Here is a 27120-nt window from a genome sequence, read left to right as displayed (position 1 = left end):
AGGGTTTGGTGATTAACATGTATTTTTAGTCATTTCAAATTGAAATTTACCAGATGTACAGTGCTACTTTTAGAATGTGTACATACTGTGTAATACAGTACTGCATTAACACTGCAGCCAATATACACTAAAACCAACCATTAGTATATTTGCATTACGAAACGTTAGTGTTCAGAGTCATCTGCACAATGTAATTTGTTTTATCCACACATGGAGGGAACCATGCAGTTAAAGCAAATCAGTAAAAACAGAACTACATCTGCACCCTGCACCCTTACGTTGTAGTTTTATGAGTCACATGTCCGGTTTTATTCTGAGTGACTGAGTTTTTTGCCAATCTGTAATTTGGTTTCTTTGGTTTCTTTCAGGATAAAGTAAACGTCTGAGACTGAATCTTGCCAAAGCAACCTCTCTGTAATTAAGTTGACCGCCTGAACAACAGTGTTTCCAGCAGACGACCTTGTGGAGCAGCTGTATCAATCTGTAATCTGTCTGTTCAGGCTTCCCTTATAACGAAGGCGGGCATCTGCTCACACACTAAACCTCTTCATTAGAATTTCATAGAGCTTTCAAATGGAGTTTCTGTTTTAGACAATCTGGCACTAACCCCATGTTGTAGTTATATATGTGTGCAAGTCACAAGTTAGTGCAATCGTGCATTAGCACAGTTTATGGAAGTTTATCAAATGGATTACAACTGTTTCACTTCCCGCTGACTTGCACTCCATGCACTGGTTGATAAATAAAGCAAACAAAAATTTGAAAAAAAATCCCTTTCTTTTTCATAAATCTAATGTTAACCAGAAGACCATCATGATGCTACTAAATTTATTCTGTACTATTCTGTACTACTTTTTTAAATTTATTTTCATTCATGTGGGTTATTCTATTAGGCATCTGCATTTCTTACTAAATGAAACATTAATTTAATAATAATTGCATTTAATTTTGCAGACGGGTCTCTTTTTGCTTGCCTTCTTATATACAATTCCAACTGTCAACAACAACACTGTAAAATGTTCATGTTTGGCATCTAGGGGGTATTTGATCAGGATATGTAAATTTTGGGTGCTGAATCAAGCTGAGATTTCAACATGAATGTGTTTTTCTGACTTTTCCCATCAAAAATACGGGTATTATGTGTCTTAAACTTTAGACTAAAAAAAGGGAACCGTTGCTTTTTGTAATTTTATAAATGATTTCAATAAAAATATGAAAACTTGAAAATCATGTGTGTATTATTACATTTTGGATGTGGCATTAAGATATTTTATGCTTTTAAAATATAAAGGAGAAACATATAGCATTTTATAAACAAAACAAAATGCTAAAAGTTATATGCAAACATGCCACAAATATGGAGACAAGCTCATATGCTTTCAGAGTAAGAAGTATAACTGTTGGTGCAGCTTTGCCTGGTTTTAAAATAGAGCCTGAGTAATTAAGAAACACACCGCAACATAACATGCTATAAGAAGACGTCCTGTTCTAATGCATCTTCATCAGCTGCTTGAGTCCATTGACCAAGGACACCCATGTACTGTAGAGACTGGATATTGATACTGGAAGTATTTCCCTGAAATTATAGCTCTTTCAGTATGCCTGTTGTGCCAAATGGGTGGAATTTGTCAGTCAAAATATATGCAGATTAAATCATTTCACATTTTTTATATAAAAATTTAGCAAACCTTACCTAAAAGTAATAACTCATTAAAGCTGGAGTAGGCAAAGTTGGAGAACATCACTTTAACTCATTCAGCTGATGCTTTTATCCAAAGCCACTTACTAAGGGCACATTTGCTTACACACTGTGGCCATATCAGATCACCTCCGAATGTGATCTGAGGGATCAGTTCTCAATGCATCCTCAATGTGTCTTTGGTGCATTTACACCCACTTAGAGCAGTCCACTTTTAAACGGCTCACACAAGACACATTTTAATGTGTGAAGAAGGTACTTCTAACCATCTTAGTTTAGTGTGTTAGCATGCTAACATGGTAATTAGCTTTACAGTTTTTCTCGATTGTTGAGACAAGCTTAATGAAACTGGGATCAACTTGATCTTCATTATCACCTTCTTAGCACAGCAGATGTGAAAATGTGTTAACTTTTTCATTTTTCTCACACCCTTTTTCAGACAGTTATCTTGATCTCATAGAAAGACCTCAAACTATTTGATTAACTGTGTTGAAAAAACAGAAAACATCTATTCACAACTGATTTTAAAAAAGATGCCACTTCTGTGTTTTTATTTGCAGGCGTGGATCAGAGAGACCAAAGGCTGTATGGAAAGTAGAGGTCATGACAGACATGTCAAAGGAAGTGGAATTTGCAGGTGTGGTGGAGAAGTCGCAGTAGGAAGAGAAATAGAGTTCAAGTTTCAAATGAAAATCAGGTAACAATGATAGTACTGACCATGCTATCAATTATGGCTTATTTTTTAGCACTGTGGCGTCTATTGTCAGACTTTCATAAAGAGAAATGGTAACTCACATCGTTACTATGTATCATAGGTGTCATTTACACCACCACATTTTGAAATAGCTGATTTTGTTCCCATAACTTTTTGAAAGCGTTTGTTAAAAATGTTCTGGATAATAGCTTGCAACAACAACTAACAAATGAAAATGCTTTGCGAAAGGTGTGTTTGCACAAAAAGAAAACTTGCAATACAATTTAAAAATAGAAGAAACAAATGTGCATTTTCCAAAAAAGTAACTTAAGCTATATATATATATAAGCTGCATCATATTCTGCTATATTTCTATATTAATGAATTGTCACCTGCCCGCTTAATTTTTTGTTTCCCTTTATATAAATAAATACATTTCCACCATAGATTGGAGCAAGAACTGTTTCTGGGGGAAGACCCACACTCATATAGCTCAGCATTTCATATTTCTTCACAATAGTGTTAAAAATCTTCTCGTATAGTTCTCCTGCATCCTCACGTCTCGTGACCCGTGTATCACCCCTCTAATCTGAACCCTTATGTCCCCACCACTTTGTAACACAAAGTGGCACTCTTGCTGTGTACCACTGTGTTTTTCAGCTTTACTGTATTGCCCTGTTGGCAGAACAAACTGTGTCTACAGTAATGCACTTGTTTAATTGAACACATTTATGTGACAATCATAAGGTCAATTTTGACATGGTTTTTGTATTTCACAGTATTACAGTTTTTCAACAGGGCATCTAAAAAAAGTGTAAAAGGTGCAGGTGCAGAGTGCAGCAGGGTTTGTTATCTCTAGTGATGTTTTAACACTGTCTCGCAGCCGCCTCACCAAGCAGGAGTTGCCTCTTGCACCTTCTGTGGGGTGGTTGGCATAAGAAACCGCTCTTCCATCAACCTAGGGCAGAGCCTTGCAGGGTTTTCATGTGGGCACCTCATCTCTGTTTTTTCGATTGGCCCTTGACACCTCCGAGGGGCTTGACAGTAGAACCAGCTTCCTGGAACCACCCCCTCAGTCTCTCAGGTGTCACCACCTCCTCTCCCCTGCCAGCCTGAATGCGCCACTCCTCACCCCTTTTCAACCAGAGCCATCTGAATGCAGTCTGCTTCCTAGAGATCCCAGAGATTTCCATCGTACACAGTCCCACTAATTGCAGCTGCCCTGCTGGCTCACAGCCACTGCTCTGGCCTGTCTTGACTCTTCCTCTACTGCCTGGATTTCCCTCTGTACCATTCCCCTCCGCTCTCTTCACTTACATACATCCAACTTGAGGTGGACATGAATGTGCATACCAAATGTCCTGGTAATTCATTCAACAGCTGTCAAAACATTTCATTCAAAGCCACAAATGTCCACCTCATGGTGGCACTAGAGGAAAGTTTGTCAGGGAACAAATACTACGTGATAATTTTCAAGCAAATCACAAGCATTTGTAGGTCAGTAATCGGCCAAAATATTTAGCTCCAACTCCTTTTTGTATATCATTGTTAGAGAGCCTGATGTTGATTTCTGATCTTGAGAGAACTTACACTCCCAGTCCCCATGTGTCCAGCTTCCGTGTACTGAATATTTTCACACATGCAGTTCCCACACTGCTCCAACATGTTTTACCTCTTGTGCCAAACATGTGATTCAACGTGTTTCTGTAGAAGTATTTCCTCTAGCATCTGCCTCATTATTTAAAGGAAGATGGATACAAGCAATGCTTCCCAGACTGTAACATTTTAATCAGGTGAATTCTGTTGGGCATTAGGGAGTGGGAGCAACTTAAGATGGAAACATTTAATTCAGAGGAGGAAAACAAGGCCTGCAGATGACTAGCGATATGAGAAATGTCATGCCTAACAAATGTGTTTTGTGTTCCTGTCTGAGGACAGCCTATCTGTTGTTTGGGAAAGGTTGTTCTTTTACCATGTACTGTATATACTACTATGTACTATAAAACACTTATATTAATACCCCAGGCTTTTATTTGCTTCAATCAATGAAACCCACCCTGCCTATATTTTGGACAGGCTTCAATAAGAGACAGGCCAGTATGAATATTACTTATCTAAAAATTAGGCTTTCTTCATCTCTCTTATTTACCATGCAAGTAAGTCTTTGTTTCCATAAAATTACTGACCGATTAAATTGTGGAGACTCTAACCAGTCTAACGATGAGTAGCATGTCCATATTGACACTTAAACATTTATTTTTATTTGTATGTGCAATCTAAGTAGCTTAGAACTAGCTTAAGCAGGTGACCCAGTGGGCTTTAAGAGGTTTTAGACATTCAAATAAATTTTATTACAACAGAGCAGGTGTCTAATTGGGTTTCTTTGTCAAAACATGTAGCCACACCAGGCCAGTAAGAGGGGCAGGAGTCTAACTGAGACTAGGCTTTTAAATTAAGTTTAACAGGATATATAATATGTATAGGTATGTATAAATGTTTTCCAAAAATAGATAAGAGGATCATTTTCTAACATTGGTAGAAAAATGTTTAGATGATATTTACTCTCTTCTTCATTGTCTTCATAAATTAGTCACACAAATAAGTTTTTGCATTCTTTTCTTTTACATCTAGTAGTACTGTGTTGTCTGTGAATCTCCAACATCCAAAGGAAAATGTTATCTTGGTTTCAGATATAAACTTTCCATCGCCCTCTGCTGCCTCATATTGTCACAAACATCCCCAGCTCATTAACTTTACTTTAGTTGGTCTGTTATTTTGATGTAGTTCGCTCCTGTCATTTCAGATTCCAGTTCCTTCTCCTTCCTGATCATCACCTCGCTCCTGTCGTTGTTCCTGTCTAGTTTTGATTAATTCGTGTCTGTTTTGCTTAATTTCGAGACGTTCTTCTGCCTATCGATTTTGAATTTGTTTGCCTTTCGTGCTTTGACAGACAAGAGGGAACAGGCGAAGCAGTGTCAAGACCATAGACTGCATAAAGGTCAAGACATGAATGGAACAGAATCAAAACTAACCAGGGGCCGCTGGAATGCTAGGCTAATACTACAAGCAATCTAGCAAAAAAAAAACATTGCATAGGGGCTGGTATACAGTAAGTGCACAGATAATGAGCTGCAGGTGAGGAGCTGGGTCAGGCAGAGAGAGAGTTAGTGAATTTAGCTGTGGAGATTTGTGACACATATGTTGTTTCACTATTTGGATATTTACTATTTGCAGTAACCAGCAGACTGACCACTTTCAATCACTAGATGCCAGTGTGAAAATGTGCGTTTGACTTCATGCGGCGCTGCGCAGCGCTGACTTAACGTGATGTACGCTGGACTTACTATAAGGCATGCTGGTTAGAAATTGTGTCCGACTTTCGCCGGCGCTGCAAAACGTCACCATGTCGCATTACATTAAAACCTCGCGGGAGAAAGGCGGCTGCAGTTGCTTTTCCCCGGCTGCACCAAGTTGGTACCACACTTTTGCCTGGTCTCGCGGCATTTTTCTCACAGTAAGCTCAGGCAGGTAGAATGTGTCCGACTTGACGGCGCCGTTTTTATTCCCCGCTCCTGCAGTAACCTGGATCAAGTCGGCGAGAGTCAGCCGCCGTCATGTCGAGCGCACATACCACCCATATTTTAAAACCAGCCATAGCAATTTTTATAAACAGTCTTTGATGGCAATATCATGTGCATGACGGAGAGGGCAGTTTGTAAATGTAAGGGACAAAAAGACCCAGACAGGCCCCAGACTAAATTTTATATGGTGCTTGCAAGAGTTTTTGTTTTCTGTTTTTCTCTGTCATGAGCACGGATCCTGCAGTGCACACTGGGCTGTAAAGGCATCTGACTGTAGATGTTCACCTCTGCAAGGAAGGTGCAAAGTCAAAGGTGTGAGAAAAATCTCTCTTACAGTTTTTACACAGCACACACCTTATACCGTCTTCACAGAACACTTCATCTGATTAGCTTGCTCTGCATTTGATTTGAAGTGATACACAGCCATTGCATTCTTGGTCTAGCTGTAGCTGATATTAACGACCACTCCCGAAGTGGAGTTGTTTGCACAGTGACACCTCTCCCTGTGCTGCTGTTGGCCTGTCTGCATCAACTCCACACTAACTCTGTGAGACACACAGGGGAATCCATCTGGGAGGCAGATCCACCGCTGAAGGCTTTACAGGGTGAAGAAGGAAAATGATCTTTGACACCAGAAGGAACTGGAATCCATTTTCCCCATTTAATAGGGTGGACATTTCCAACAGACACTGTGCATACCCATACCAGTCTGTATTTCCATTTTAAATGTACAACAACCAAGGTGGTATTCTTTATTTAGAATAAGTACTAACACACCTCAATGATATATGTAAGTGTATTTTCCAACAGCACAGAAGTTAACGCCATCTGCATTGACACAATGTACACATTCAGCCAAGATTAAGAGTCCACTTTCTGTGTTTTGACTCTCTCATTTGACCTATTTATTCACTTATTCCTTCATTATTACAGAATCACAAAACAGCTCACCATATTACTGCTCTGAGCCTCCAGGACTATTACAGTGTCTACATGTACAATATCTAATGCTTAGATATTGTACATGTAGACACTGTAATAGTCCTGCCTTTTGATATTGTTAATGTACATCTGAGAATATTGCACATATCATGTTTCATTTATCACACTTCCTCAGTAAAGGTAAACAAAACTTAAAGCCACTATGTCAGAACTAAAAATGTCAGACTTTGGCGCCCCCTGTGCTAGTATCAAAAAAGACACTGTGTTAGACATGAATGAGCCGAAAACAACACACAAACTTTGCACCATTTTTCTAATGGATTGTCAGATTTTTCTTAAATATGCCAAAATATCTTATAAAATTGTACAATTCTATAACTGCTTTAAAAACATTTCACATAAGCACAAAGTAAGAAAAGAATCACATGGACACTTTATCACAAGCAGGAAATACAGTTAGCACATTTGTCTGATAAAAATGTGTGTGTCTGTGTGTGTACTGTATTTGTTGTAACACACAGTGCCACAACAAGTTAGGACAGAGATCACCATGGTCATATTAACACTGACAGACCTGTTTATTGGATAGGAAAGCATCAGGGCAGCCTTGATGTCTCGAGATGTAAACTCTTGATGAATTCCTCAGCTGCACTCTCACCTTCTGGTTCCCTTGTAAACAGAACAATCCCTCCACCGTGCCCCACCTCGCCCCTGGACTCCTATACCCTCATAACCTCCTGTGCTTATTCGCACGCAAGCACACTCTCTGCTGAGTGCCAGAAGGTTAATATGTGCACACAAAAAAATGGCCTCCCACCACTGATGGGTTTAGCCTTGATACAGAGAATCACTTGGAGAAAGCAAGATGCTATTTCTGTTGAATAGCGTAGTGTAGAGTGGGTTTTGATGCCTCCACCAGCTAATGCGCATGCAGCATTATGAAGGGCTTACCATATTCTTTTAATTTTTGCTTACTCTTCTGTCTCCATTTATCGATGCCATTAAAAAAAAATCTAATAAAAAGCTTGGAGGAGTGATTTCCCAATCTTCTCACTCAATCAACAGCTGTAAGAGGACATGTCAGAGATAAAGAGCTGTTTGCTCAAGAGGTAAATTTTATACAGTATCTTCCATTAACATATATATATATTAGTTACATACAGTACATATTAGAAGTGTCAGCAGTCCCATTTCAACATGTATCATGTAAAATCTCTCTCATTTTAAAGGGCAACACCAATCAGTATAAGTCAGCCCTGTAACAAAATAATGACAGGGAGAATGTGATGATACTACATTACCTTCGCCACAAAGAATCAGGGGAAAGAATGTGAAAAGGTAACTGAAAACACCTGCGAGCAGTGGAAAGGGCCTGGTGATAGGATTAAAATGATTATCACCAGAGTACCTCAGCTGGTAGAGTGCGTACCATGTACTTAGGCTGAGTCCTTACCGCAGTGACCAGGGTGCAATTGCAACCCTGGTCCTTTACTGCATGTCAACCCATCTCTCCCAACCTCTCTCTTCCGCTGTCACTGTCTAATAAAGGCTAAAATGCCAGAAAATTTAGAAGGAAAACAATTATCACCCAGATCAAATTAAGCTCCAACATTATTTAGATTCACAGTCCTGCAAAAAAAAAAAACAGGCATAGCTACAATTATATAGTTACTATAGGTGGCTATGGTTTTTACTATTGTCCATGTTAACAGATACATATTAATGAGGAGCATTAAGTAATTTGTCTCCTGCTATTTTCTGCTTGAACTATTGGTCACTCTTCTATTCTATTAATTGTTCTGTCAGTCAAATGAAAACGTAAAAAAAGAAATTTGCCTCACAATCTCACATGCGCTGGATTGCACCACACATCTGTAAAGGCCATGCGTCTAATGACATTAGCACAGTTGGTAAACCAGAGGTTCATCACACCAGAGATCCTGGGTTATAATTCCAAGTGAGTCAATTTTACATTTTCTTTCACCCAATGCAGCCAGCATACAGTATATCCTGTATCCTGGTCCATGTCAAAGCACAAAACGTCCGGCTTACCCACTACAGGTTTACCAGATTTACACTATTAACACAATACTTTAGTTCCCCTTCATTACATTTTCTGTCCATAAGGCCACAGAACTAAGCATGTAAATGTAGCACATAATACAATGCTTACCTATTTGAAATCATTCACATGAAAAGGGCTATGAGTTTTAGTTCAGGTCAAAAAAACAATACAACATACACTGCTATTGTACTGGATGTGCTCCAGATATACACTTAATGATTCAAGTTCAACAGGTAGGTGTTGAAACTGATGAGAAGCCCCTTATCCCCGTGTGACATGTCATCATTTTGTCAGCTAGGGGAGGAATAAATACTCAGTCTTATTTAAATCAAAGTCTGATTTAGGATGTTTATCCCGTCCCCATGCTGATTTGTCATCCTGTCCTCTTAGAGTGCACTAGATGGAGGAAATCAGTCCAGAATGGAGTTCCCTCATCTCTTTCATCCCTCTGACATCCTTCAATGCCATTAGACGGACCAGTAATCGCACGAGGATGAAAATAAAGCCAGAGTCTTTTCCATTCCATTAACCAGTGGAATGAAACTTAACAGTTACACAGCAAACCAATTAGTTGCCAAAGGTCACACATCATCATCGTCGTCATCATTCTGCCTCAGCCTCCTCTCATGACTCTGTCCTCTCTGGCTCCCTCTTTGAGGAAGCCGACCGACTGGATCCTGACAAAGCACGTACAGTTTCCAGATTTTCCGGAACGCTGTGCGGAACTTCTTGATGCGGAAAGCATAAACGATGGGGTTGGCGGCCGAGTTGCCGTGGGTGAGGATGATGGCAATGTATATGAGGTACTCTGGCTTATCGTAGGCAGGGCAAAAGAGTGTGATGCAGTTGAGGATGTGAAGAGGGAGCCAGCTGACCGCGAAGAGGAAAAGAACAAGGGCAAGCGACTTAGCTAGCTTAAGCTCTTTGCCAAAGTAACGGCTGGGGTCGGTGTGGCTAGCTGTCACCTATGGAGAGATAAAGGAGAAGATCATCAGCATAAAAATGTAGCTTTAGTCTAATCAGTTCATTTTAAAGCTAGGGTAGGTAACGTAGAAGAAACTAGTTAGAGACAGCTAGATTTTGAGAGTATACAACTGTAAAAAAATTCCATCCCCTCCCTTCAGGCCTCCCCCCAAATCTACTCCCCCAAAACACATTTCCATGCGCAGTGAGTGCACGGGCAGGTAGGCCAGGCCGTGCTTATTCCCTGCAGTCCACAGATTCAGGATTTTTTGCCGAGTATTTGATTTATTGATTGCTATGGAAGTGTAAAGATTTATTTTTATTTGAAATAAATTGCCTACCCCAAGTATATTATGTATATTTAATGGCAAAATGATTGCCTTTTGATTGCTTTATGTCAAACAAAGTGACTAGTTACACAAGAAAAGGAATTCCTCACCTTCTTGTTTAGCTGCTTGTGGATCATGTAGAAAATCTCGACATAGATGGCCAGCATGAGGAGTAGAGGGGGCAGCACCCAGCCAAAGAAGTTGAAGTAGACCATGTACTCCATGCTGATGACTGTCTCAAACTCGCACTTCACCAAGAGGTCATCCGTGATCAGGGAGCCATTGTCGCGGAGTCGCTGCAGGTTATTCCAGCCCATCATGGGCATGAGGCCCACTATGATGGATACAAGCCAACACAATAACACGGCCATGCCAGCTCGCCGAGGGGTCACCACCCGCTTGTAGCTATGACAACATGGGAGAAGATAAAGTGTTGAGAAAAAAAATCTCACACAGGATGACTGTCTAATTTCCACTGCCTTGTTTTGTTTTCCATTATACTATTTTGCAAAATTAATATCATATTACATTAAATCAAGTGCTTTGACTGTGCTGTATGTCATTTATATATTATCTCTGAAAAATGGTTACACTGTGACACCTTAAATAATATGCAAAATAACAAGAACATCTTGTTTTTAAATCAGTCCAATGCAACATCTAAATCGTTGCAAACAATTTACAAGAAATACTCCCCTTCTGAAGCTAATAATGTTAACTCTTTTTTGGGATTGTATTGTTCCTTAAGGTGACTACATAACGTTGATGAACAGGTGCAGGGTTTTTTGACCATGCTACTCTTAATATGTAAAAAGAATAATGGGTTATTTCTTCTTTCAAAAGTTATATAATCTTGCTTTAAGGCTGTAGTTTGTGAGGTTTTCGTATTGGACTGAACTTGATTAGCAACTGTTATGGTTATTTTATCCTCTAATAATTTATATTTATCTAATAATTTATAATTTCTGTTTGATCTCCCTTTTCTGGAAACTCCTTCCTTGTTCTTAGAAACAAATCAAGCATCGCATAGACACAAGTTAATACATATCAGTTCTTTGGAAGAGGACAACTGTGGGAGTTGTTGCGTGTCTGCAATACTTTGGTATGTTAATGCTATGTCACTCTTCCTGTCTCTCCCACACAACGGTCAGCTATGGGACAGGTCAATGAATTAGTCATTGTCGAACCGACATGAATGTTTCGTGTGGTGGTCTGTAATTGTCTACTTCCACCTTCATTTCTACAGAGTGAGCGCTGACTCAATAAGACGAATGGGGTGGGTAAACAATCTCAGTGGCTCATTCTTACTCTCACACTCTCTTGCACATGTGAAGCACATTTTTTCATCATGTCTGCTCCCTTGCTAACCTCGCTATTGCATGCACAGAAACTGTGAAAATGTGCTAGAGCCAAACTGTCACATTTTTCTCTTCTTCTCTCTTTTGCTTTCTCTCAGATGCCTTTCACTCTCAGGAGTACAGCAAGGGGGTGAGGCAGACACAAGACGGATGACTAAATACTGAAAGGATGTTTAAAGAGATCCTGTATGGAGTGGGTCTTCTAGCTCGCCTGACTGTCTGCATGCAGATCAGCTGTCCATCTGCCAAAAATTTTTAGCAGACAGACAGCTTACTTGATTCGACTGTCCTCCATACTTACCTGCGGGATTTCCATTCTCTTCTCCCACATGCACATCCTTCAGCTAAGCACACAAGCAATACTTGGGACATTTTCAAATCTCAGACACACCACCCTTATCATGACAGTGTGCTTCCAAACCACCTCTGCTATAAAAAGCAATCAGTGCATGTTTCCCTCTGGAGTCCCAGGGGAGGGGGTGTTTAGGGAGGGGGGTCTCCATTTCTGGCTCACAAAAACACTTACTATTAGACAATAAAATAATATTCACTGGTGTTTGAAATCTGACCATGTCCACATGAGAGTATCTGGCTAAAATTAATTTAATCTCAGATGTTTGACTCCATAATATGTGCTTCTTTTTTGTTTTTGTTTATTTCGTGGGGAAGCACCTGACCACTTTTTCTGCTGTTAATGCCAATCCTGAGGAGATATAGTGCATGACCTGATGCAGAATATGATTTAAGTTTTAAAATATTTAAATAATCAGTATAATACAAGATTTTTACATGACACATGATGTTGTTTTGTCAGTGAGATATTTACTGTTCATTTCCTTATACTGTCACCACAGCAATCCCAAATTTCACCACTGTGTGATGAAAAGGGCTGAGCATGCTGATAAATAACAGTAAAGCCAATAATATAGAGAAATACTACATAATATATTTTTACTGTTCCTGTGTAGTGTCACTGCAACCTGTGTTAATGTCTTCTGTGTGACAGAGTGAGGTGTCTATGCGCATGTTTCTTCGTGTGTGTGTGGCTGCCAGCTTAAGAATTTATGCAATCCATCAACCAGCCACCATGAGCCTATTGACCAATCATGCATTCTCTGCAAGGATTGACTAGGCTTATTGTTAAATGAGCGAACTTAAAGTGGAAACTTAAATTTTCAGTAAAATTATGGGTGAGGTAAGACCAGAGTGATGATTCACAAGTTGAAGGTGTCTGTTAGCAACAGAAATGCAACATAGGCCTACAGTCTGTCAGAACATCTGTAAGTTTGCAGGACTAGCAGAGTCATGCTTGTGTTATTTATTTATTATGAAAAGACTAATATAAGATTTTAACTCTTTTCAACCCTTTCTGGCCATGGTATTACTTTGTTCCAGTTTACAGCTTTGCCTATTTAAAATTAAGTGAAGTGTGTTAAGTGGTTGAAAAATAAATGACTGAATAAATAATGAATGCCTAAATATAATTTCAATTTCGACGTCATAGCCTTAAAAGTAACTGACTATATCACTGACACACTCAAATTTCCAGTAGAGATGTAATGGAGATGTCAGAGCAGATCAATGTATCCCCACGCTCGGGTTACTGTTAACAAATTAAAACGATTAGGATCACCTTTACACTACACGTTACAGGCATTTATGTTTGGATCTGAAATGAAAATCCTACAGGGCACTCTAACTGTAACCGCTGTGGTAGGTGTCCTTGGTCCGAGCAGGGGACCAGACACAAAGGCTTCTGTAAACGAGACAAGATATTGAAAACTCAGAAGAATTCACCTTTGTGCCTACCTCATGGGTATTTTGACTCGCAGATAGCGGTCGATGGCGATGGCCAGCAGCGCCAGGATTGAACTTTGCGTGAGGACAAGCACTGTGCAGGCGACCAGAAGACAGCTGTAAAAGTGAGTCTGGAGTCCGATGCTGATGGTTATGGCGAGGGGGATGACAAGAGCCCCGACCGCAATGTCAGCCAAGGCCAGGGAGACGATGAAACAAAACGTGGTGTCTCGCAGAGATCGGTTAATACGCACAGCCAGGACCACCATCACGTTACCTATGACCGACGACAGGGCGATCACCACCTCCATCCCGATGTAGAGGGCTTTAGTGTGAGGCAGACCCGCAGGCATGTTCACTGACACTGGACGAGTGTGCGCTCAGCGGAGAAACAGCTCGAACACGGCGAGGGAGTTCCCTGTTTGAGTTTGTGGGCACCGACTGAGACACCCCGACACCGGTTTCGCATCTTTTATTCCCCCGCAGAGACAGAGGTAGTTTCCGTTGATCTGAATTATTTTCGGATCCGAACTTAGTCTCCATACAGTCCCGAGACGGCGATACCGAGAAGAAAGTGGTCCCAGCAGGCCGCCTGGCGGTGGGACAATAGCCTATGGACCCAGGATACTGAATGAGTCACAAGCAGGTTCCCAAAACGCGGATTAACAGTTTGCTCAATGTCAGGCATGTGTCAAAGGTCGGGAAAATAAAACAAATTTAGTCCCACATAGGCTAGTGTCATTTCCTGCTGAAACTGAGCCATTTTAAGTATTGTGCACAGTCACTCCATCAGGATACTGTGGGTATGCCCTTTATTTGGACATGATGTAGGCGGCCCAATACAGGCAAATTTCTATTTTTCTCGGAAACGATCCCAGTTTGGACATGGTGACAGTCAGGCAGTTAGTTCAAATTGTTACCCCCTTATATTCATATTGTAAGTCACATGTGTGACTGTCAAAGATACTTAAAATAACTTAATGGACTGGAAATTACGCTCAAATGTCCACATGCTTTCATCATTTAGACGAAACATAGGTATTTAGACCACTGGGCTCCCAAAAGTGTCAAAGTTAAGTGGGTTTTACCCACCACTACTGTATATCCCTGATGTTTTTCCTCAGTATTTACAGGCTGAAATGATGTGTGGGTAAAAAACTATAAGCCCGTGAAGCTTTGACACTCTGGAGAGGATGGAGGCACAGAAAGGAAACTGGATGAAGACAGATGCACACATGCTTTCTGTTGGAGGGAGAGAATAAAACAATAGTGGAAAACACCAGGTTGGTATCAGTGAAACAGCAGGACTCAGCTGCAGGACAGATGCACACAAACAAACTTATATAGATGCAAATGAGACTCATAAACAAGATGCATAAAGTCACGTGATCTCATGGCCTGCACATAGGAAGTATGGGCAGTGTTCACAAAGATGCAGTATGGGTAGTGCTTTCATCTGCTTTGTATTTGATTTTCAATCAGGACTGCAGTTTTTGGACAAACTTACCATCTTCCCCAGTTGGAGTGGGAAAAATATACAGACCAACACTCTGGCAACTTCTTCATAGACAGAACAGGACCAGTGTGGAGGCCACGTTCTCTCACCTTGATTACAAGTTTTTCCCCTGAGAATGATTCATGTCTCTCTCTGTCCTCAATCACTCATTTGTCCATATTTCCTCTGAATTTTATCAAGCAAGATGATTTCCCACCACTGTGGATGAAGCCATGGACACTCAACTCATAAGCTGAATTCACTTTTAAATACTTTGCCAGTGTTTAAAAACCTCTCTTTCTGATAAGCAAATACTAAAATTCATTCCTGAGCTGGAAAGAATGCAGAGGGAATGAGGAGATGCCTGAAATTCTTTGTCTCTTTAACATAAGAATGTGCAATTCAGTTAAAGTTACACTTTTTACAAACAAAAGGGCAAGTAGTCGGCTCAATAGATGGTAAAAAAAACCTAATTTGTGCTCATTATGTGCTCATATGGTCACTTTATAAAATGTCCAACCGGAGAGAATATTCTGGATCACTGTTACACTACAGTAAGCAGTGCCTATCACACCGTCCCCCCGCGCTGCACTGGGACACTCTGACAACGTAATGATCCACCTAATTCCTGCATACAGGAAAAATAAATTAAACCTGAGGGGAGGATAAAACAGTGGACTAGTGAAGCTATAGAGGACCTCAGTCAGTGGACTGCACTGACTTAGATGTGTTCAGGACTGCTACTAACAGCCTGGATGTTCCGTCAATAAGGTGGGAGAAGCTAAACGACTGTACTCAGAGACTACAAAACCACTTCTCTGCCAATGACGCCGCTGCTGTCTGAACAGGTTTCAGACAGATCACCAGCTATTAACCTAAAGCCCCCAACTCCATTAACGACTCTCGCCTGGCCAACGAGCTGAATCAGTTCTACTGTTCTTTTAAGAGACAATGGGACAGTCCTGACACCATCCCCCGTGACTCCACTGATCGATCAATCAACAAGGCCCGGGACCTGCACAGACACTGACTCTCATGCCCGCCCCCAAACCTCTCCCCCTCCTCCCCCATTTTACAGTAGGCTACAAACTGAAAATGTTTGTACAATAAAAATCGGAGGCACATGTAAATAACTGCCATCTTGCACATAGTCTCTATAATTCCCTTCTAACTTGTATATCTTGTCTATTTCATATTTTATATTTATATGTCTATTGCCACACACACTAAAGCAAATTCTTTTTATGTGCAGAAAGTACTTGGTAGTAGAAAGTACTTTTTTCTTTTTGTAGGGTTCCCTTTCTTTGTCAAGTATTGTTTTTTAAAATCCATTGTCTACATGTTTGTAAACACTGCCATTCAAAAGTTTGGAATCACTCAAAAAAAACCTGTACTTTTATTCATGATATATATTGTAAAATGTATGTTTCCTGTGTTTTCCATCATTTGGAGCAAAGTTTTGGGGTCATTATTTTGTCCTGACAAAATTGGCTCCAATCAAACACTGCCCACATGGTGTAGCATGGCGTTACAAAATGAGAGTTGTTCAATAAGCCTTTTAGGTTGTGCAAATCCCCCACTTCCCTAGCACCCTCCACCATGCTTGACAGATGGCATCAAGAACTCGTACAGCATCTTTTCATGTGTTCTGCGCCTCATAAATTTCTTCTGTGTGAGACGAATACCTCGAAATTAGATTGATCTGTCCACAATACTTTTCTCAAGTCATCCCCTATTCAATTTCTGTATTCTTTGTCGATTACAGTCTTTTCCTTTTATTAGCCAGTCTTATATATGGCTTTTTTTCTCCAAGTCTCCCTATAAGGTCAGTATCATGCAATTACCCTCTTAACAGTTGATGATGACCCTGATGTTTGGCGGCTAGTGTTCAATAAACCTGCCAGGTGAGGACCTGTGGGGCGCCTGTTTCTCAGACTAGAGATTTATCCTCCAGGACAGTTGTGGATCAGGGCCTGCCATTTCTCTTCCTATCCTAGATAAAGCCAGTTTGTGCTGTTCTATGAAGTGTGTGGTGCACACCCTTGTACATATGATATCTTTAGTTTCTTAGCAATTTCTGTCATTGAATTGCCTTCCTTTTTCAAAACAACAATTGATTGTCAAGTTTCTAAAGAAAGGTCTTTGTTTCCAGCCATTCAGGACCATAATCAAACCTGCAGATGCTGTCGCTTCAGATACTCAAATAGCCCAAAGCAGGCCACTGTTATTGTTTTGTTTTTGGGGTTTTTTGGGGCAGTAAAATTTACTCGGAATAACCCACTGATTAAATGAACAATGTGTTAAAGCTCTCATTGCTTAGGACAGGAGAGCTTCAATTTATTCACCAAAAAAAGCAAAACAGGCTCATGTGACATTTTAAACTGGAACTTAATCTTAGCAAAACTTTAAGATTAAGTGTTTAAATGAGGGCTCTGTGTCTTCCAGGCAGCTTTTGGGTGGTCCATATCCATATCACTATGAGTCTTTTACCTTACTGAGGTTTTATAATGTTGAGCAGACTGGCTCAAAACAGCTGCCTGATGATGCAAATGCCTTTAATCTTAACACTGTTTCTTCCATCCCTCCTTATACTGTGTATCCTATGAAGAAGATAAGCGTGGGACATAGAGCATGTATGTGAGTGCACAAAATACGTTCACAGACTTGCAAGATCTTATCTTTGCTGGAACAATGTAATATTTATGATACATGACCATGATTTTCTTTATCTGATTAACTGAGCCTGCTGGCCTTCTGCTATCATGAAAACTCTTCCAAGGAAAAATTCCTCATCCAATGACACAAAAACTATTATTAGAGTCATTGGAGAGAGCAACAAAGAAAACAGTCTCTTCTTCAAACATACTGTATGTATATGTACAACAGCACTGCGTGATTTTATCTTCTTCAGTTTAGCTTACCCTGTTAACTGCTGTCTACCTTTGCTGCCAGTGCTGTGTAGCACAGTGGTCCAAACTTTACCCAAGAAAAAGGGGTCTGCAGTAATCCCAGGGGTGTCATGCAGTATCTGGAAGCTGTTTTAATTAAGATAGGAGGAGCAAGGAGTATTTGTCACAATGGCCCACTTCATCTGCAGACTGTCAGTTCCAGTCGGTGTCCCCACCACTGAGCCAACAGGTGCTGGTAGGCAGCATGAGAGCACCGGCTGGATGAGGCTGTGAAATAAAATCGCAGAGGAATTGAATCAGTTCCTCTGCCTGACTCAAGCAGCAGAATCAGGATCACAAGTTCAAACTTTTAAGTATTTTCTTCAGGCAGAGTAAAGTTTCAGTGGGTATAACACAGATCTCCAACTGTTATTTACTTCAATTTAAGCTCATGCTGCTGGCAAATTCATCAATGCATTTACTGTCAGGGCTATACCTAATCAAAACACTGTTTTTGGAGGTGGAGATATTTTTTATTTAGTGTACGATCACCCTGTTTTGTATAGCATTACACTACCAGACTAAGAGCTGTGTTGCTCTCATACACTGTTAACAGTCTGTGACCACTCAGGTCAATATTTGTTCATTACCCATGTCGGACCCATGGTTGACATGTCTAAGGGAAATTGTGGCTGATCCCGCTGAATCCTGTACAATATAATCTTTGACTGGACTCAACATTGGCCTGATTACCTAAACCAAGGCACTGTTGCCCACCTGGATTACAAGATCCTGACCTTTGGCTTGTGAGCTCTTTGTCTTGAGAACAAAGACGTGTAAAATGTGCAGAGCAGGAGGGCTGAGCCAAGGAGTAAAAAGAAAGTACAGCTTCCCATCAGGGTGCGTATTACGAAATCAAATTTGTCTTGCATGCTCTGAGCATTAAGTGACAATACTGTAAGAGGTTTTTATCACGTTCCCCACTGTCAGAGCTGGTTTACAAAATTGTCACGACATGTCACATCCTTTTTCTGTGCAGAGTGCAGGGCAACTGCAATGAACTGAAAGCTAATGTCATCTAAATGCAAATATGGAGGCTCAGTAGACACTGGTGAGGAAAGATTATTGTACTGTAATAACCTAATAACATTGCATACATGTACATGTGTAACACAGCGTTTTTACTCAATGCCAGCCACATGCAGTCAAACAGTGATTTCACAGAGATTGGTCACGTCCACAATTTGGTCCATTGTCAGTGTCCCTAATAATGATGCTGATCTCTGCTCTTAAGCTGTTACTCTGCCCTGTGCGTTGTGTTTATACAGTATGTCACTTTCTGATAAAGTCTGATTATTGAGCAGGGCTGGTTGTTGCTTTACGCTGCTTAACCAGGATTTACATATTTGTAGATGCATTTTAGCGAACAAGAATAAGTAATCTCGGTATCATCTTATTCGAGTAAAGTGAGCTAGACTGATTGTTTTGCGTTATTAGCTACAGCTGATGTTTTTCATCACCTGCGACCACTGCACTGCAGCTCATAACAATATTTTATTGGAGAGCAACCTTTCTCCGTCTCTCCAAGAAGTGAACCTTCACAGGCCTGCTGAATGTTTCCCAGCTTGCTTTGAGGTCTATTGTGTTGAATCTGTGTGGTGGCCGCTGAAGCATGATAATTTAGAGACAGAACGTGCAGCTCCCCATCAACCCTCTGCAGCCCTGCGTAAATGGAGGGAATTGTTCAGGCACTGCTGGGTTGAGCCTCGTATTACCAGCGCTTCATTTGCTGACCTGCAGGATGCAACAGAATATGAGCCCATGTTGAAACCTGCAATGTATTGTACGTGCAACAACTAAAATTGGTGTTCCTGTGGCTCAACCAAACTCATCATGGTATGGACTTTTTTCTTAAGTTTCAGGACTATAGATTTTACTTTACTTTACTTTAGTCTAAATGAAAGAGTACAGTCTGAGTCAGGCAAGATAAAGAACAGTTATAAAATTCACAAAGGAAATAAAAGAAGATGAAACATAAACCTTTTCAGAGTTTGTATAACAAATAGCAGAATGACTCTTATACCTGAACATCCAGTACAGTAAGTGTCACTAATTACAACAAAACACTATAAAACAAGACAACAAAATGCACAAAAAACAGAAAGCAAAACATTTGCAATGCAAGCTGTTTGTATGTGAAAGTAGTAGGTCCATTTACCATAACAATTTATATTGAGTTTGTAGAGGCCAAGACATCCTGGTTTTTAGTTCATAATATGGGCCAGGCTCCAGAAATACTACATCATACATTTCCAATAAAACACCACATCTCCAGTTAGTAACATAGGCTTTCTGTTAAATAAATATTTTGTTTCCAAGCCCAAGGCAAGATAATCGTTTAGATCATTTTTCAAACTTTCAAAAGCTCCCTCCAGAGTCATGAATAATTTGTTACAACAGCTTTTACAGGCTAAGTAGTAACACGACAAGTAAACTGATGTGTAAATTAAGTGGAGTGCCCCTTTAAAGTCAATTTGACATTGTTTAGTAGATTCACGTGGGTGTTAAAAAATGTCAAGGTTCTTAAAGGCTGGAATCAGTGTTATACAATTATTGGGAGTTGTCAAGTCATCTGAATATTTTTTGTAGGATACTGTATGTGTTGGTTGATTGTGATAGATACTGTATGTGGACAGTGAAAGGTGATTTTCTTGTTTTTGTCAGTTCAAAATCAAAATGCTCAACAGCTTGCAAGAAGGATGATTGCTAAATTTATTTGGGCCCACTGCAAACCTCCTGAGACAGACATGGGTAAAGACTGAAGTGTTATTTTATGTTAAATTGTAAATTGTCACATAACTGATTGCATCTGCAGAATTTTGAGGATGCTGTGTGCCTTCTTTGCAAAGCAGAAGCAATGTTTTCAGCATGGCTAACCAACAACTAAGTTCGATGGTCGCAGTATCTTTCACAACTTTGACCTCCAATATATACTTACAGCATTCTTTGTCATCCACAGTCATTGCTGTTCCCATGAAACAAACAAACAGAATCACCGTCTTTCTTACTTTAGTCATCATGAAGTAATTTAACAGATTGTTTTCAGATTGCATCTGGGTGATTCCTATGATCCCAGGGTCCTGTGTTCCCCAGTTCCAGTGTTTGGGATTAGGGAACTTAGGGCTCTGAGAACATAGATGCACTCCCGTCCCATCTTGAGACTGTGCACTGAGGTAATCGGTTTGCATTCACTGAGTCCTGGATCTCCTGTTATAAAATGAAAAGACATCATTGCTCTCGGGGTGAGAGAGTAAATATAAATGTGTGACTCCCACAGTTGATGGCCTCAAAGTATGCAAAGAGGGCTGGGTGTTTGTGTGTAAGTACATTTTTGAAATGTGTGGTGAATATGGTGCAATACATAGGTTGAGATCAAATGCTCTACTATGAGGGTCAGACTTCTTTATTTGTTCAGTTTCACTTTTTGAAAGTTAGGTATAAACATACAAATACATAAATATAATGGAAAGTTCAATCTTGACTGAAGTAAGCAGTAAGCCAACATGGACAAGAAGTTCTTTAAGTGCCCAGTGATTCTAACATCTACAATTCCATGATAACTGGGCCAACTCCATCTCCTGAGGAAGTTAGTTAGATACAGTGTAGTGCAGGACTGCACCCTGTATCACCCTTTCGACACAGTGTCCTCTTGTGAGGCTGGTGGTCACAGCTCCGAGTGTGACTTCAGTCCTCTCTGTATATTTCCCTTTCCCCTCCATCCACTTGTGTGTCTATGTGTTTGTGTGTGTATGTGTTGTAGACACAGCTTAACTTCCTGGCACCTGCCTTATTTCCTTAGTGACTCCAATCAACTCATCTACTTCCCATGCAAACACTCAAATACACTCATTGCCAGTCTGTTCCTTCTGGTACAGTGGCTCTCAGCCAACTGAGCTCCAGTGATCTATATTGCAGCAATGTATCATATCAAATTCATTGTTTGTACTGACTCATCTTTAATGTTTTATAGCCTTTATACTTAAGCACCATTCATGTAACTCTCATAGCAGCTTTTGTGCAACAATTTAGCTGTCAATCAAGGCCAAGTAATAAATAAGGTTTCTCTGCTGAAGAGGATTTTTTAAATCTTTTAATAATATCACAACAAGTATGGTCTAGACCTGCTCTTTGAAAAATGTAATGATAACTTCTGTTATGAATTGGCCCTATATGAGTAAAACTGAACTGAATTGATGATTTTGGGGTGCACAGATAGGTTTAACCACAGGTTCCTGAAACTGCCAGAAAGTGAGGTTTTCTAGTTTCAGTAACCACTATCATACAGTTTCTCTGTCTATGATCATCCAAAGGTCAGGCTATTATAACTACTAGCTTTGAATTTAACTTGTTTTTTTATAAGAAAAGGCCACATTTCCTAATGACATAGTGTGTACGCCCAAATGTTGCAACATGTTTTAGACTGTATCGCTCTTGGTCAGATACTCTGAGCACAGAGCTGTGATCAGAACTCTGTCCCTTTAGCTGAGGCACTTGCTTTGCATATCTCATGTGTTATCACAACAGATTTTTTGCTTTTTGCATGTCATTTTCAGTGCATTTAGTCTGTACTGAAGTCATTTTACGCGTTAATGTCAGAGAGAAAAAAAATGTCAGGTGATATTTTACAGAGCAACAAAGTTCAAAGCACAGGGAGGAGGTCGGGGTGGATGGACATGTTATTCAACCAGGACACCGCCGTTTGTGTGAAACCAAAAGTCAACGTTGGCTTATTGTAACTTACTACTAAAGTAATGTATAACATAATTTATAACGTAATGTATTTAACATAATGTGACATAACCAAATTTCACTTTACCATACTATGGTGGGCATCAGTAAAGATGTTTTCACATTCACAGACAACAAATTTTTATTGATGTTACTCAATATCATGATAGGTACATAAAAAAGTCTAATTAAATTAATTTAAAATCACAAAGATTGCCTAGATCTACTGCTGCTTATTCAGCTTCCAAACACACGTTCTCTTACTATTCTCTGCCCTGCTGCTCTTGTGCAGTCTCTGCTCTCCTCTCCTGTCCAACATCAACAAACACGTGGTCAAATTAAGATTAATGTTACATTAACTAGACTAGATATGTCAAAGACACCACCAATGTTTGAGGAAATTAGAAAGCGAACCGCCACCATCGATTCTGATGAGCCCAACTTAAATGACCGGCTGTGGGAACCTGATACAATGTGTGTTTTTTGATAAATTGTAGTGTAAAACTCATGTTTAGGGATGGGTATAGTTAGGATTTTATCAATACTACTCTGGTTCATTACTCTTATTGGTTCTTTTTCATTACCGAAAGTGCTCTTTAAAAAATAAATTATTTAATAAAGAATACATTCAGAACAGGATTAGAATTTAATACACAGCTCAAAAAACTGAGGGAACACTTAATCATCACTGTATAACGTCAAGTCAATTAAACTTCAGGGATATCAATCTGTCCAGTTAGGAAGCATAAGAGATTGTGAATCAATGTCACTTGTTTTAGTGCAAATGAAAGTGACATCAGGTGCACAGGAAAAGCATCAGCAAGACATCCCCCTAAAAGGAAATGGTTTTGCAGGTGGTGGCTACAAAGAATTGCTCTCACCTTATCCTTCCTGACTGATAGTTCTCTAGTTTTGCGTTTTGCTAGTGTTCTTGTCACTACCGGTAGAATGAGGTGGTACCTGCAGCACATTCAGGTTGCACAGGTCCCCCGGTCCTCCAGGATGGCACATCCACACATTTCTGGGAGACACAGCAAACCTTGTTGTGACGGCACAAGAAGTTTTGCTGTGTCTCCCAGCACAGAGCAGGTTCACACTGAGCACATGTGACAGATGTGAAAGAGTCTGGAGACACCATAGTGAACTTAATGCTGCCTGCAACCTCATCCAGCATTACTGGTTTGACAAAAAGAAAACCAAAATGCTATTTTATCTTGTTCCTTATACTAGAGACAGTAGGACACATACCAGATAAGTTCCTTGGAAGATCATAACAAAAATACAAAATACCACTTTGTTCCAACTATCTGTGAGAACAGGAGGAGTGGTTTACTGCACTGCTAAGTATAAAAGTTTTTCTTCCATCGTGATCAAAGCATGGTGTTTTCCAGAGGGACACATTGCAGTCTCTTGCGGCTCTGTTAACATACTGTCATGTTTCCACCCCCTCATTGTTCGGGATTTTATTGGAAGTGACCTTGTTTTGGTTTGACAGCTAGCTCTGTACCAATCCATTACAACGTGTCCAGTTAAAAGACAAATAGATACAGTATGTATTCAACATCAAAACAGATTTACTTTACGTTTTGTGACCGGCAAGAATCGTGCCATTTACCAACCTTGAGAAATTGAATCTGTTTTCACGCAGCAGCCAATAAATGTTGAACAAATGTACATGAGCAATATATAAACCAACACATATAGCCTGATAACACAAGATGTAACATTCACCTTTTCCACTCTGCGGGAAGCTGACACACACTATTATAAAGATGAATATATACTGCATCGACTCTGTTGCACTTCCTCTGGTGGGAAACTTTAAAATAAATTTGTCAAGTGCCACTGTGTGACCTTGACTGTTCCACAGATGATTATAGACAGAAGACGAAGAGAAGACTGAACATGTCAGTGATGGAATTAGCAAATTAGTTCAGGGGAGTCGGTGAGCGTAGGGATGATCAACAACAGATGCCTCATAATGCATATACTGTAGTGCTGCAAGAATTAAATAGATTCTTTACTCACATACAAAGACTTTTTCATTACAGTTGCAGTACATAAAACACAGAAGGTGCATGCTTAAGTGAAGCATGAGTGTTTGAGGCCAGGGAGGCTTGATAATCCTTGATAAGAAGAGGAATGTCTGCTACTGAAGAAAAGAAGTTATTAAGATATCAAAGCATGCCCTTACAGAAAAACCACATTAATTTCACATGTGTAAAATCACATGTGATCACATGTGACACATGGACATGTGATTTTGCACATGTGCACATGTGAAATATGTGGAACACATGTTCTTTGCACATGTGTAAGGTAATTTACACATGGGAAACATGTGGTTTTGGAACATTGACATGGTGTAATGTGTGAACCCCATGTATATTCCCATGTGAAACCCATGGGATTACATGTGAAACTTGTGTAAACCATAGAAAGACCCATGTGAAACCATGGGATTACATGTGAAACCCATGGGATTACATGTGAAATTTGTGTAAATTCTGATGTTAAAACCATAGAAATACCCATGTGAAACCCATGTAAACTCTCATGTGAAAACAACAGAAACCCAGGTGAAACCTATGGGATACATGTGAAGCCCTTGTGAAATCCCACGTGAAACCTATGGGATTACATGTGAAACATATGTAAACCTAGAACTTCATGTGAATAATGTTACTTACATTTTCTTACCAACAAAACACAAATGTAAATTAGGACTCCATGAACCCCTGGACTCAAACTCTGAAACTAAGGGCAATTAACTTTTTTAGGTATGTGTTGATGGTATGAAGAGGTCCTAGCTGTGACTGAGCATCCAGCAGGAATATTATCTGTCCATACAAAGGGGGATTTCAACCCAGTGTCCTATATTCTTTTTATAAGATGCAACATGCAGATGTGTTATGATTATTTGTATTTTATAGAACTATGGAATGCTCTATGAGCGAATAGCTTATCTTTATCTATTTTCCATCGACTAAAATGGCTTTATAAAAGCACAATTCAAAGAAAATCAATTACATTTTTTTTACATGAAGATTGGACATCGAGCAAGCAGAAGTCCACTGCAAAATGGCACCATGTTCTTCTATAAGGAAGGCCTTGTGCCATGTGTCTCGCAATAAAGAAGCTAAAACAAAGTTATAAATATGGAGTGTTTATTTGCAAACAATGCAAGTATTCATTAAACTGTCCATTAAAAGGATCAACATTCCCCTAAATAAATTAAAACAAATATACAAATTCAGTGTTTATTTGCCAACTGCCAAAACTGTCCATAAAATGGGCCAAAAATCAAATAAAGGGGGCAAAACATTTATTCTGGGGAAAGAAACTTTATCTAATTGTGTGTGTGTGTGTGTGTGTGTGTGTGTTGTCTCAGTCCTCTTGGTTTTCCGCGGCAGGACTCCTGTTTGGGGAGTGAAAGACAAAATCAAAGATTAGGGCAATACCAACACCAGTCTATTCTGTCAAAGTAAAGGTTCATTTCTTTTCTATGTGGATTCTAGGATTGGTTCTATTGTGATGCCTGGTCTATGTATTCAGAATAGTCAAATATGTAAATAAGCACAGATCCTTTAGCACCAATTCATTACAGAAGTTATCAGGCCACTTGTCAGATAGAGCAGGTATATATATATATACTCTATAATACAGTGTGCCCTCTAAAAATCAATCAAAAATACATTCTATGAATAACACAATCATCAGTATCTTGGCATATACAGTATAAATAGTTTACCATGTTTCCCTCTCTGCTCGTCTCCGGGTATCTTTTAATTTTTGTGCCATGCAGGCCTTGATCTCAGTGTCTCCGATTCCTCTGTGAACTTTTTTAACATGGTCTGTAAGAAATGAAATGAAATTCTATTAAATTTACTTCAGTACTCACCAAACAAATTTGGGGTCAAAGGGCCTAATTAATTCATACCGTGTAAAATCAGAATGGGTGATCCAAGAGTGCATTATTTACACTGGCTTATGACCATTTGCACTGGAAATGGTAATGACAACAAAGCTAATACAACAGCATTTTGCCCAACAATTCTGACATCCTTACCAATTACTAGCTTCACTTTGCCTTTGTCAAGGCTCTGTCTTTTCTCTCCGACAATGCCTTTTTTTCCTGTGACGGAGCACGTTGTCATCTCTTCCACAGTAAAGATGGAGTCCATCACAGTCCTGGTGAGTTTTTTATAGCCTTCACACCTTTGGGCATATTCCATAGCGGTTGGATTCATTAAGGCAGTGACAGACTCATTCTGCAAAGATGAACAAATATTAGAATATATCCATGTAATCATAGAATGCCCAAAAAGTCCAATTCTCAGAGGTGTGGCAATAATAAACAGGTCATAATTTTGTACATGAAGTCCAATTTTTTTAAACCTCAAGTTCTCTTCAAGTTCCTAGTGACAGGCTTGTTGTTTACTGCAGCAGTGTTTCCATTTGATGTAATGTGCTGTGAGCACACAACCTGTTTGTGTGTTTTGTGGGAGGTCAGAGCGGGCA

The 27120-nt window shown here is 39.8% G+C and overlaps 1 protein-coding gene across 1 annotated transcript; it reads right to left on the bottom strand.

Annotated features, from left to right (window-relative positions):
- Positions 1 to 6864: 6864 nt before the first annotated feature.
- LOC119886782 (adenosine receptor A1-like) lies at positions 6865 to 14216 on the bottom strand. The gene is made up of 3 exons (XM_038697729.1): positions 13441 to 14216; positions 10384 to 10678; positions 6865 to 9946 (listed from the first exon to the last, which is right to left on the bottom strand). The coding sequence occupies exons 1-3, from the start codon at positions 13779 to 13781 to the stop codon at positions 9563 to 9565; spliced, it is 1020 nt and encodes a 339-aa protein (XP_038553657.1). The 5' UTR covers positions 13782 to 14216; the 3' UTR covers positions 6865 to 9562.
- Between the last annotated feature and the right edge of the window lie 12904 nt (positions 14217 to 27120).

The sequence above is a fragment of the Micropterus salmoides genome, unplaced genomic scaffold, assembly GCF_014851395.1.
Source record: "Micropterus salmoides isolate LMB-PRFRI ecotype aquatic unplaced genomic scaffold, ASM1485139v1 Ms_hic_scaffold_4, whole genome shotgun sequence".
Classification (NCBI taxonomy): domain Eukaryota; kingdom Metazoa; phylum Chordata; class Actinopteri; order Centrarchiformes; family Centrarchidae; genus Micropterus; species Micropterus salmoides.
Note: the sequence above shows the minus strand (reverse complement) of the source record. Positions and strands in the feature narration are given on the sequence as shown.

What these genes read in the sequence shown, in the direction of transcription:
- LOC119886782 (XM_038697729.1), bottom strand. Translation starts at nt 13,781, where the DNA reads ATGCCTGCGGGTCTGCCTCACACTAAAGCCCTCTACATCGGGATGGAG. An exon ending in CGAGTCAAAATACCCATGAG is followed by an intron (nt 10,679 to 13,440) that starts GTAGGCACAAAG and finishes ATGTTGTCATAG; the next exon opens with CTACAAGCGGGTGGTGACCC. An exon ending in ACAAGCAGCTAAACAAGAAG is followed by an intron (nt 9,947 to 10,383) that starts GTGAGGAATTCC and finishes ATCTCTCCATAG; the next exon opens with GTGACAGCTAGCCACACCGA.